This window comes from Poromitra crassiceps (assembly GCF_964638095.1).
Source record: "Poromitra crassiceps genome assembly, chromosome: 13".
NCBI classification, from domain to species: Eukaryota; Metazoa; Chordata; class Actinopteri; order Beryciformes; family Melamphaidae; genus Poromitra; species Poromitra crassiceps.
In genome coordinates, this window is record NC_139644.1 from 24,967,205 (window position 1) to 24,979,773 (window position 12,569).

Consider the following 12,569-nt stretch of genomic DNA (forward strand, 5'->3'; position numbering starts at 1 on the left):
CCTGTGTGCAGATTATTTATTTATTTATTTATTTTCTTGGTTGTTATTGGTTTTATTCCTGTTTTTTTACTTATTTGTTTTAAGTATTGTTTTAACTGTTTGAAATAAATCTTTTCAATCAATCAATCAATTTATTTATTTTCTCTCCCTTACTCCCTCTCGTTTGTCTGCAAGATACACACATGCCCACACTGAACCATATGCAGGGTGTCTTTATCTCTTCTAACAGTGTCGGAGCGCGCGTGCACACGCACACACACACACACACACACACCTTCCTAACGAGCCTGGGTGTGGAGTTTTGTGTTGGCACGCAGGGGCTGAGGAGCCCCTGAGCGACACAACTGGAAGGCCACCTTGAATACTACTGGCACAGTCCCTTTCCCTCCTTTCCCTTATTTAGACAGGACAGGTATATTTACATCTACTCTGTCATTGTAGAAAATATTCCACGCCTCCTACTGAACCTTACCCTGCTGCTACCTCACTCACCTCATCTCCTCAATTACACACCTGCACACAATCAGGACTGTATCACGTTCCAGGCATACTGCAACTCCCTTGGGAGGCATACTCCATCCATTGGGTGAGGAGTGAAGCCAGTGAAGCCCAGTGTGAAGACCAGTTGGACAATTCACCCCCTCACAGTCATTTTCTCCATGGTGACTCAACAAACGCATCATCTCAGGTAATCTCACCATTGCATGATCACGTCATTGAAATTCTACAGGACAAGTTATTGATTTGCATATGCTATGAATTATATACAAAAGTGACTCCTCAGACTTCAAATCCCACCACCCATCACTCACTTCTTACTATTCCCTCACCCAAGCACACCTGCCCCCTAATTCTGGACTGATTACAGACACACCAGTTAAAGAGGCTCTAATCAGTCTCAACTCAGTGTGCCCGGACTGCTGAAGGCTGTTTTGTGTTTTTCATTCCATTGTTGGTTGTTCTTCCTCCAGATGCATTATTTGAGTAAGTTGTAGTTTGTTATAGTTATATTAGTTATATATTATTGTTTCCCTTGTGCATTGATTTAATGAGTATTTTGATTTAACTTAGATTTATTCGATTACCTTTGTTTAGTTAAAGCTGCTGTTTCTTGAATTGAAACAGAACAGACAGACAGAGATTGCCCACTTGCCCCTTTTATATATACTAGTGCAGTGCCCGTTCCCCCATGCACCACCCCGTGGGCACTCCCCCCCCCCCTTCCCCCTCCCACACACACACACACACACACACACACACACACACTGCACTCTGTCAGATCCCTCTAAGCGCAAGTTTGAAGTCGATCCGACAAATGGTTCTCAAGATACGCGAAGGACAGGCATACAGACAGTCCTGGAATAAGTCCAAATTGCATGAAGTGCGGCACCGCACTCTATCGGGGTCCGAGCAGCGCACTCCCCAAGTTTGAAGTCAATCGAACAAATGTTTCTCGAGATAAACTGCTTTTTGTGTTGCCAGTAGGTGGCGTGGGAAATTGCAAGATTTGCAAGAAATTCAGCGCCGCACTACTTCGAGTTCCCAGGAGCACACTCCCTATGTTTGAAGTCAATCGGATGAACGGTTCTCAAGATAAACCACTTTTTGTGTTTCCAGTAGGTGGCGCTATGCCAGATTGCACGGAATTCAGCTCCCTGCACTCCGTTGAGTCCCCCTAAGCGCACTCCCTGAGTTTTAAGTTTTAAGTCGATCAGATGAATGGTTATCAAGATAAAGCGCTATTTGTGTTGTCAGTAGGTGGCGCTATACCCAATTGCATGAAAATAGGGCACTGCACTGCACAATAGGGCACACTCCCAAAGTTTGAAGTCGATCCGACCAACGCTTCTCGATGGCAAGCAGCAGATGATGCTCATCCATAATAAACTGCTTCTTGTGTTGCCAGTAGATGGCGCTATGCCAGATTCCATGGAATTCAGTTCCCTGCACTCCGTTGAGTCCCCCTAAGCGCACTCCCTGAGTTTGAAGTTTGAAGTCGATCAGATGAATGGTTATCAAGATAAATCACTATTTGTGTTGCCAGTAGGTGGCGCTATGCACAATTGCACGAAAATAGGGCACTGCACTGCACAATAGGGCACACTTCCAAAGTTTGAAATGGATCCGACCAACGCTTCTCGATGGCATGCAGCAGATGATGCTCATCCATAAGCAGTGGTGGAAATGGCCAGGTTTTACTCTGGGAACCCTAATTACACAGAATGGGGGTTCTCGGAAGTGGCGTGGCCCTAGAGGATATTATTTTTGAAAGTGTGACTCATTATAGCCTACCATTATAGCCACGTAAAAATCTCACTTAACTAAGATCACTGAGCTCTACTGATTATTTCCCCTTGATTTTATTCACGACAAACTTAAATATTAATGCTGCTTATTCAGCTTACAAATACATGTTCTCCTACTATTCTCTGCTGCTTTCAGGCTGCTCTCTCTCTCATGTTTACTTAACCCCCCCCCGCCACTCACTCTCAAGGACTCGATGTTGACTTTGTGCGTTGACTGTTCTCACCTCCTCAACGACCCTACGGCCAGATCAGTTGGAGCTTGAAGGAGCGCAGAACTGAAGACAAATATTCAAATATCGAACGTGTTTCACGTCCGAATCGCACGGAAACAGGGCACTGCACTCCGTCGGGTCGTCCTCAGCGCACTCCCCAAGTTTCAAGTCGATCCGACCAACGGTTCGGGAGATACATGAAGGACAGACAGACAGACAGACAGAGAGAGAGAGAGACAGACAGGCGCTATCGTCATTATAGTATATATATAGATACTGTATAGATAGATTGTCACTGCAAACCGTTTTAAAAGAGCAGTGAAGGGATGGCTGCTGAGCTGCTGACAGCCAAGCATGGTGTATGTATTGTTGTTGTTGGTTTTTTGTTTTGTTTTTTACAAACGAGGACCAAAATGGAAACAAGTCCTGCACTTAGTTTTAATTCCTTGACAATTTTAACCCTTTAATAGTCTGCTCAACCTGTTTTGGTTGAGCAACCTCTACCAATTTGGTAGAGCACATTTTGAGTCACTCTTTCTTATTGAAAAATGTGGTGAACTTATTGAGTCATCTCTACTCAGTTGTGGTATGCTATGCTAAAAGATTCCACTAGAGGTCACTCTGCTTTTTAACAGTAAGCCTTTTCAGTCAGTCTCCTACCAGGAAATTGGAAAGAGAAAATCACTCCTGACTATTTTTGGTAGAATTTTCAAAGGTAAGTTTAGATTTTTCGACACATATCATCTAACATGTTACTAAACAGAATTATGTAACTTGATGCAACAAAAAACCGTCTTATAAATCGTTCATGGTAAAAAAAAATCCATCGAGTGACAACTCAACCATTTGGTAGAGGATGTTTAAAATTTAACTATTTTCTATGGAATAAAAACACTTCTGATCATGCATTGTTAATACAGTATGTTACATTTAGTGTTATTATGCCAAAATAATTTCATAAGTATGCTTTTTTAACTATAACAAACATGCTAACATGTGTTGGTATACTATCATATTATTAGCATTATAACAGTGCATGATTTCTCATTAGATTTTTTTGAGAGGGAAGAATATAGAACATTGAGAGGGAACGTCGAGAAAGAGAGGGGGAACGGCATTCCTCCTAAAGTTCTCCTTAATAAATGTCTTGCGTCAATATCAATCTGTCTTCAAGTCTCTCATGAATAAAAATCAAGGCGAAATAATCAGTAGAGCTCGGCAATCTTATTTAAGTAACTTTTGTAAGATTTTTACATAGCTGTAATGGTATGAGTAAAATCAATTAACAAAAACAGTCAAGCATTCAGAAATCACATGTAGTGGGCCATGCCGCGTCCAGGGACACCCATCCTGCTTAGGCCTTTGTACCAGAAGATCCTCAAGACTCTGACGCTGATCTGAGTGATGATGATGACATAATAGGGGGGCCTGATTATCTGCCCCCGCAAGCAGAAGTGATTGGGGATCTTTCCTTTAAATCCATGGATGAGGGGGGTGAAGCACCTGTCCATGGGGCTAACGGGGTGGCATGCCTGGGGGGTGAAGCACCTGTCCATGGGGTCATATACAGAGCCAAGGGGACCGCAGGGCGGTAGGAGGTACTCGATTCCTAGGGTGGGGACTCTGGAGATGATGCACCACTTGTCATCTTCTCGCTACTTATACTCCCACCACTTATATAGCCTCAGCCTGGGACGATCACTGATGACATCACAATTGCTCGAGTGACATCAGACGACATTGCTCAAGTGATATCACTGATGACATCACAATTGCTCAAGTGACCTCACTACTGATTACATCATCACTGATGACACCACCCACTTAGCCAAGATTATGTATTAGGTACTTTTACCATCATCACATCACAAGCGGCATCTCAACCATTAGAGGCCTATATTTAAAAAGCTGTGGGGTCTGTAAAATATATATATATATATATATATATATATATATATATATATATATATATATATATACAGTGGAATCCACTTATAGTGGTCACGGTTATAGTGATCAACCCCTTATATAGATCAAAAAGCTTGGTCCCGAATCATTCCTATACACACATGCTCTTTAAATAATTTGCTTATAGTGATCAATACTCCGCTTACAGTGATCATTTTGGCCCTTGTCCCACCTGTGAACAATGGATTTTTTTTTTTAACTACATTGATTTTATTATTTTTGTACTTACAAACTGCCAAAAATGAGCCAACAAGAGCAGCAATACTCTGTGCATGCTGCAACATTCCTTTACTTTATATGTCCGCTTATAGTGATCAATTTGACCCGTCCCAAGGTGAGCACTAAGAGGAGTATACTGTATATATGCTTGTTATTAGTGCCCCAATAACATAAAAATACAAAAAGAAATACATTGCTTTTTTTCTTGGAGAGGACATTAAAGGGTTAATACTGGTGTATGGGTTTTATGTTTATTTGTCATAAATTAATTCATTAATTCATAGTCCTTGTGACTTTAAGAGAAATCCACTGAGCCACAGAAATATTTTTTTGCATGAACATTTATTAATTCATATTGATATTCAGAGAAACAGAGCATATTTGAGGTCATGCTGCTGTCTGTCTTTGGTTCCAATGCAGTTTATCGGTATCTCTCACACAGAGCCCGAGCCAAGGCTTGCAGGAACTTGTCTACAGACACGTGGGCATCAGGGGTGAAATCATCGGGGAACCTGTAGGCCAGAACCACCATGATGCAGTGGGAGAGGGTCTGTGAAAAGAGGATAAGCACATTATAAAATACATATTATTTTCTGTTAATTGCACATTCATGGGCAATAACTTTCTACATGTGAAATATTAGGATAGTGAAATCAAACTCAAGGACCTCCGAGTTTGAAAACTACTAGTGGTTGTATTGTGTAGACCTATTTTCCATGGATTGCTTTGTCTTTCCATCCATGCTTCCATACCTTGAAGTTAGAAGGGTCCACTCGCAGTTTGAAGGCATGCAGCTCACTGAGGTCGAGAAGACCGTTAGTCAGGTCTTCAATTTTAGTCACGGCATCTCCAATTCCCATCAAGATAGTCTTCCCGTGCTTCTTCACAGGGGGGGAGCCAGGGGCCAGGTCCTTCCAGTGGGAGAAATAAGTCTTGGACTGCGGGTAGACAACCAGCATCCTGGATAAAAGCAACAACACAATAAAGTACACTGTGAATAAGATAGATAATATTTAATAAGATAAAAATTAATAATAAACATAATTAAATGTGAAACTAAGTTTCACACCTGTCAGTAATTCCAAACTATATTTAGCCTACCTGGACAGAGCATCGCTGCCGACCTCCTCGGCCTTTCCAGCCACCTTGGCCCAGAATTGCTTGACCATTGCCTTGTCCTTAGTAGAGAGACTCATCTTGCCTGTTTTCAGATGCTGAAGCAAAAACTCAGTGATCAGCCTAAGCAGAGGGGGCTTTTATAGCCTACATGTGCATGGACACACCCGGGCCCACCTCCAAGATAGACCACTGGCATTTGGACATGGACCAAAAGATAAGATAACTGGACAGCTTGCATGAGATAAAAAACAAAACATGGGGCAGGCAAACGCATGTATTTAAAATACACACATTTTGCATTTTGGGCAGACAGTACTGATCTTGACTTCCCACTAGGCTAAGTTTCTTAAATTAATTAATACCGTAATTGTCAGTGCGCAATAGTCCCTCAATTTGCTCTCTGAAAACCTGTGCACACGTTAAATCAGGAGATAGTACTAAAATGAATGAAAAAAAATACAAAATAGAATATTAGTCTTTATTGGGTATTCTCGGTAATGATATTGCTTTTCGGCAAGGCTTTCTGTGGGCAAAGCTTTGAAAAGGATCAACGTTCTCATAACTTTACTGAGGTTCACATAGGGCAGGGATACTCAACTTTCTTTGTGCGGGGGCCACTTTTGTATAATGATAGGAGGCCAGGGACCAGTTAACAAACATTAATATTTTTTTTTCTGTACAGTAGCGGATTGTAGGTTTTTGGGGTGTCAGCCGAAGTTTAGTCTGACAATTTTGTGCAAACAGGATAGTTAGGTTAAGTTAGGTACATACTGTATAAGTGCCTGAGTGGTGAGCAGACGGCAGCGGTATTTGACAATTTAGCTGGAGCTCAGTCACACTTTATTTCACGTTAGTTTTCATTGTGAATTAGAATTAGGTCAGGGGGCCACTCTGCACCCTATCACGGACCGCATCTGGCCCCCAGGCCGCAAGTTGAATATCACTGACATAGGGCCTAACGAACGAGGCTTGAACATTTCAAAATGTATGGCGTAAAACCTCCAGGTCAAACATATGGGTACTGATTGAAAATCCAGACTCTGCAATTAATAATATTAAAAGATTTGGTTATCAGTTGATACCAACGTGATGACTAGGTCATTTTCTTCTGTGATGTGACCATTGCCAATACAAGGGGCCTTTAAAGGCTTATCTATAAACTACTGCAGCTTTCAAAGGATGGGACGTGCTCAGAAGAGGGCAAGATAACCCCCACACCACAGCTGACTGCCACTGATACAGAGAGCTATGGCATCCCTCTGTGTGGTTGCAGTCAAACCAAGCCATTATAACTTGGATTGAGCCTATTTGATTGAAGTGTCCCGGTAACAGTACTGTACACACAAGTTATGCTCTACATAGGCTACATAGTCTCGCTTGCAAGACTATCTCCATTTCAGGAGTCTGGCTGCTCTTACTCTCACTCTGATGTAGCGGGGGAAAAGCTCTGTTATCTTTACAACCATCCACAGAAAGTACCAAGGCCTGCTTTATTGCACAATCCAAATCTTTGTCAAAACTTGCCATTTTTAGCATGTAGCATCTGTTGTTGTTTCACAGCTGCAGATGGCAGAGCTTAGACCAGCAGCCTGCTTCCAGTGAGTCAGACTGAGGGATGAATGAGGAACTATCTATTAGTTAATGGTCAGTCCCTGTTAGAGTAGCTAATCATTAGTTAATGAGTTACTAATCATGAACTATTATGGTCAGTCCTTCAGGAACTCCCAATCAAAATAGTAAAGACTAGATAATGATTAATTAAGTTATTAATTAAGTTATTGTGATTCAGGACTCATTAACTACTCAGTATGATTCAGCACTTGACTTAAGGGGACACATAAAGGGTAACTAATGGACAGGTAATAGCCTAATGATTGGGCTGGTCAAGAGATGAGCTACAGATTATGTTAAGATAAGGAAATTATGTGTCTGAATGCAGAGACTTAGTAAGCGTTGACTTTGTTTTATTTATTTAGTGTTTAAGGTTCTGTAATTACATACCACTTAGTAAACATGGCTTGACCATACCAAGGTATCTCTCAAAATATGTCACACACATCACAAATCACACACATACACGCACACACACGTATTATACAGTATATACACACACATACACACAGACCACCACCCCCCACACACACACACACATACACACACACACACACACACACACACACACACACACACACACACACACACGTATGTATAGATACTGTGTGTGTGTGTGTGTGTGTGTGTGTGTGTATATATATGTGTGTGAGTGTATATATATACTGTGTGTGTGTGTGTGTGTGTGTGTGTGTGTGTGTATATATATACACACACGCATGCGCACGCACACGCACACACACACACACACACACACACACACACACACACACACACACACACACACACACACACGTTTCCTATATCTCTCTGGCACAGAAACAAACGAAGCATCCAGAAAGATAATTTCCTTATCTTCTTAAAATATTTTGCTCATCACTTGACCAGCCCACCACCCTCCATCCAATCGCTGACTTTTGGGAGGGGAAAGGACTGCTTTAAAAGTTGCTTAGACAAGGTCTTGCAGCACAGGATCCATTGACTCCAGAAAGGACTCTTGGAAACAAAACAGAGGCAGCAAAATGGTCGAGTGGTCAGATTTCGAGCGCAGTACCATCCAGGAGATCTTCGCCAGGTTGGACTACGACGTTGTGGGCCCTGCAGCTCTTTCCAGGTGAGATTCATTAGTTAGAAGATTATTATGTTGTCTAACCAATGATTCAGAGTATCAAGTTTAAACAAATGATCATTAGTTAGACAACATGTTGAACTAATGATTGTTTGCTGTTTAAACTTGATACTCTGAGTTAAGTTTACTCACATGTTTAAGGCAGCTATTGAATTAAGTTTTAAGTTTAAGTTGAACCACATGGATTCTTCTTGCAGTGATATGTGTACTATCTGCATAATATGCACAAGACTGAATCTATGTTGTGCGTTTTCCCCGCACACTGACCCTCATCTCGATTTAACATTTAGGGGTTTTTATGTTTCCTAAGGTGCCTGGTTGTCTACCCCTGGACTCAGAGGTATTTTGGCAACTTTGGAAACCTCTACAATGCTGCAGCCATTAGTTGCAACCCAATGGTGGCCAAACATGGAATCACAATTGCGCACGGTCTGGACCGGGCTATGCAAAACCTGGATAACATCAAGGGAGTCTATGCTGAGCTGAGCGTGCTGCACTCTGAAACCCTTCACGTGGACCCCGACAACTTCAGGGTAGCCTATATCTCTGATCGGTTTAGTTTAGTATATAGGCCCTAGTTAATACGCTGGTAATAAGAAGTTAAAAATTAATCCACTCTTAACTATAAATTTCAGACAATAAATGGCTTCTCACATAAATTTGCATATTGGTTACCTTAGCTTCACATTGAGGGTTTTTGTTACTGTTATAACATAAACATCTTTTTCTCTGTTTTCAGCTGTTTTCAGACGTTCTGACCATCGAGCTTGCCAAACAGTTGGGCATCTTTTTCACTGCTGAGGTCCAGGCAGTCTTCCAGAAGTTCATGTCCGTGGTGGTTTTCTCCCTGGGAAGCCAGTACCACTAGATAGTCACATCAGAGGACGATCACACGCTGATCATTTTTGTAGAGGCTCTTGTTCTATCCTATGTCTCAAAAACAAATAAAAAAGTTAGCATACTGACCACATTGTTTGTCTGTGATTATCCATGTAATCTCACGCCATGACGATGTGAACGAAAATTATATTTAGGCCTACATTTTAAAATTGCTGGTGAGCTAGAAAATCGATCAAAAGGATAAGAAAATGTGTTTCAAGTGTTAGGCCTATTAGGCTACTCTAGAGAATGAAACACTGCTCAATTTATACATAATTCAGGGATGGGTAACTGTAAGTCCCAGAACATGGCGCTAATGGCGTAATTGTGCATCCACTATTGTTTAACTTTAGCAGTTGAGCTAATGCTTTTGTAACCAACCAATATTATTACATCATTAATATGACATATTTGGGTGATGTACCGTACACCATCAAATTGATGTATAGCAGGCTTAGTTTTAAAGCTAGAGTGTTTCTGGTAGCATCTGAAACTTGAAGAGCCAACACATCCAATCATGATAGCAATCATGTAATGCTAGCATGTTGGGAAGGTAATGACTCAAATTTAAGCTAAATTTGAGGGAGGGGAAAACTGACATGCCAGGCAATTTTCAAAGGGGTACCTTGACTGCTCAGCTCAATGTGAATGATAATGGGTTCTATGGGTATACCCACGAGTGTCTCCCTCAAATTCATTAAATAAAATGCTTTTGAAATATGCAAAATATAAATGTTGATATAGGCCCTAATAAACATTGATTACCATATACATTTAGTCCTTTTCCTCAAATTAGTAATTGGATAATTGCGAGTGATGAGCTTACATAGGCTACTGGTGGAAGTGCACGGTCACAATCTGGCCCTCTGGTAGCAAGGACATTTTTTGTGTGGCCCTCTCTCTCATCAAAGTTGCCCATCCATGCTGTACAGCCATGGATGGGCTCACTGTTAGAGGGACACCATGCCTGTAAGAAGAAACGACACCAATGGAGATATTGAAAGACAAAATCCTACATCGCACGGAGGCATACAATTGACCACAGTTTGACTTTCTTTTTTACACTTTACTTTATTTATAGTTTTTTTCATTTGTCAGATAAGTTATTATACAATTATCTTAAGGTACAAATATCCACATAAAAATAATCCCAAAAATAACCACAGACAAAACGAAACCAAAATCAACATGACAAACAGATCAAACACGCACGCACGCACACACACACACACACACACACACACACACACACACACGCACACACACACACACACACACAAATAAAAACAAAAAAGGTGCACCATAGTAGCGTATTCATACAGGACAGTCCACGAGCAGGTAGGAGTTCATAGTTCTAGTTCCAGACCAGGTAAACTATTCACATGATTCTGATCTTTTCCAGCTTTATGTTCTGCATCACATCTACAGTATGATCCAGTGTCTGTGTGAGGGAGGAGTGACATCCTTCTATTTGAATAAAATCAAGCGTCAGACCCAGCAGCCGCACAGTTTGACTTTCTGACCCGCCTCATGCTCCTCCTGATTACAACAACATATTTTTGGAATGTATAACATGGGTCTATTGACAACTTACAGAGTTTCAGAGTAGCCTACATACTGACACACATTGGAACAAGTCAAAATAGATGATGGGCAGAATAGAGGGGAATATGAAGATATGAAAACATATAGAGATAGTGATAGAGAAAAGTTTCGTTATCAATAAGCTATAATTGTATACACATAATTATTGGTATGAGTTATTAAGCAATAATTGCAAATCAGGGCTCAGAGTTGCTTTCAAAACCTGCATCAAGACCGATGCAGACGCCATATTCAGGGTAATTGCATAACACAGTCAGACCGATAATCATGCATTCCATTCATAAGTTCCATTTCACATAGACAGACAGCTTATGTTATTTTGTCCCTGAGCGGAGGACGGTGACAAGCTCACTCAGAGATGTGGTCTTGCTGGGCTCCTGTCTTGGCTGCAGCTCCCCCTCCCCTCCCATTCTGCCCTCACTCTGAGCTGGTCAAAACATAGCTTGTGAAGATATGTGAGAATACAGTATAAAGCCTTTGACTGTGTGTCATTCGGTACTGCACTCCTGATCTGGAAACATGTACGCTTTTCTAGGGAGCCAGTCTCTGTGTAAATGGAAATCTTCTGCTTGCAAAGATGTATGTTTGGCTGAATACATTTATGTGAGACAACTTTCTTGAGTGCTGGCTTTATTATTATTTTGATCTCAAATGGTATTTATTTCAAAGCTGCCCACCTTCACACTCTCGGCAATAGAGGTGTTGCTTAAGCGGGAGAAGAATGATGATTAAATTCCATTCTACAACAGATAGACTAGCTAAACATGATACAGTCAGAATCAATGTGTTATGTGTGTTTGAGCAGTATGGATGATCCAGTAGAGTAGACTATGCCAGGTATGTGTACTCAATAAGCAAGCATATAAGAATTTGAACACTTTCTAAATCTAATTTCCTACAGCAATAAAAGCCAGGCTCCCCAACAACTGAAAATGAACAGGCTTTACTGCCTCACCCCCTGTAGCCTGTATGAGCGCCCTCTGTTGGACGTCTGATTTGGGTAAATAATTAATCAAAAGAATAGATATAGTTAATAAATAATTACAAATAAATACATAAAAATACATACTTAATAATCAATACACAAATAATGTAATAAACAATAAATAAAAATGAATAATAAATAATTAAACCAATTATTTATAATTATTATAATTATTATTTGTTTATTTGTTTATTAAAAGGATCCCCATTAGCTGACACCTAGACAACAGCTAGTCTTCCTGGGGTCAAAGACAACAATACATATTACATGAAAAGCAATTAAATAAAATACAAAAAGAAAAAGAATAAAAAGCCAATCTAAAACCCAGACAAGACAATATACTATAGCATGGTCAGCTAGCCCTCTATTATTATTTAATTATTTATTATTGAATAATTAAGCAAAAATAATTAATCCATACACAACTATTTGCTTTTTAACAGGTGAGGGCGCTAATACACCTGATTGATTCATCCATCCATTCTGTGGACAGTGGTGTGTGATGTTGATTAAACCAACCATATTGTACAATTCAT

The 12,569-nt window shown here is 40.6% G+C and overlaps 1 protein-coding gene across 2 annotated transcripts in view; it reads right to left on the reverse strand.

The window, feature by feature from the left end:
- LOC310788062 (hemoglobin subunit alpha-2-like) overlaps positions 1-5,901 on the reverse strand; it is a gene marked incomplete at both ends in the record, with an annotated part of 48,161 nt that extends 42,260 nt beyond the window's left edge. Inside the window, 3 exons of one of the 2 annotated variants that reach the window (XM_083649550.1) lie at positions 5,127-5,255; positions 5,458-5,665; positions 5,807-5,901. In XM_083649550.1, the coding sequence (XP_083505676.1) occupies positions 5,127-5,255; positions 5,458-5,665; positions 5,807-5,901 (432 nt within the window). Of the gene's footprint in view, positions 1-5,126; positions 5,256-5,457; positions 5,666-5,806 lie in introns of those variants that run through there. The other variant, XM_083649549.1, reaches the window with a different exon arrangement.
- Between the last annotated feature and the right edge of the window lie 6,668 nt (positions 5,902-12,569).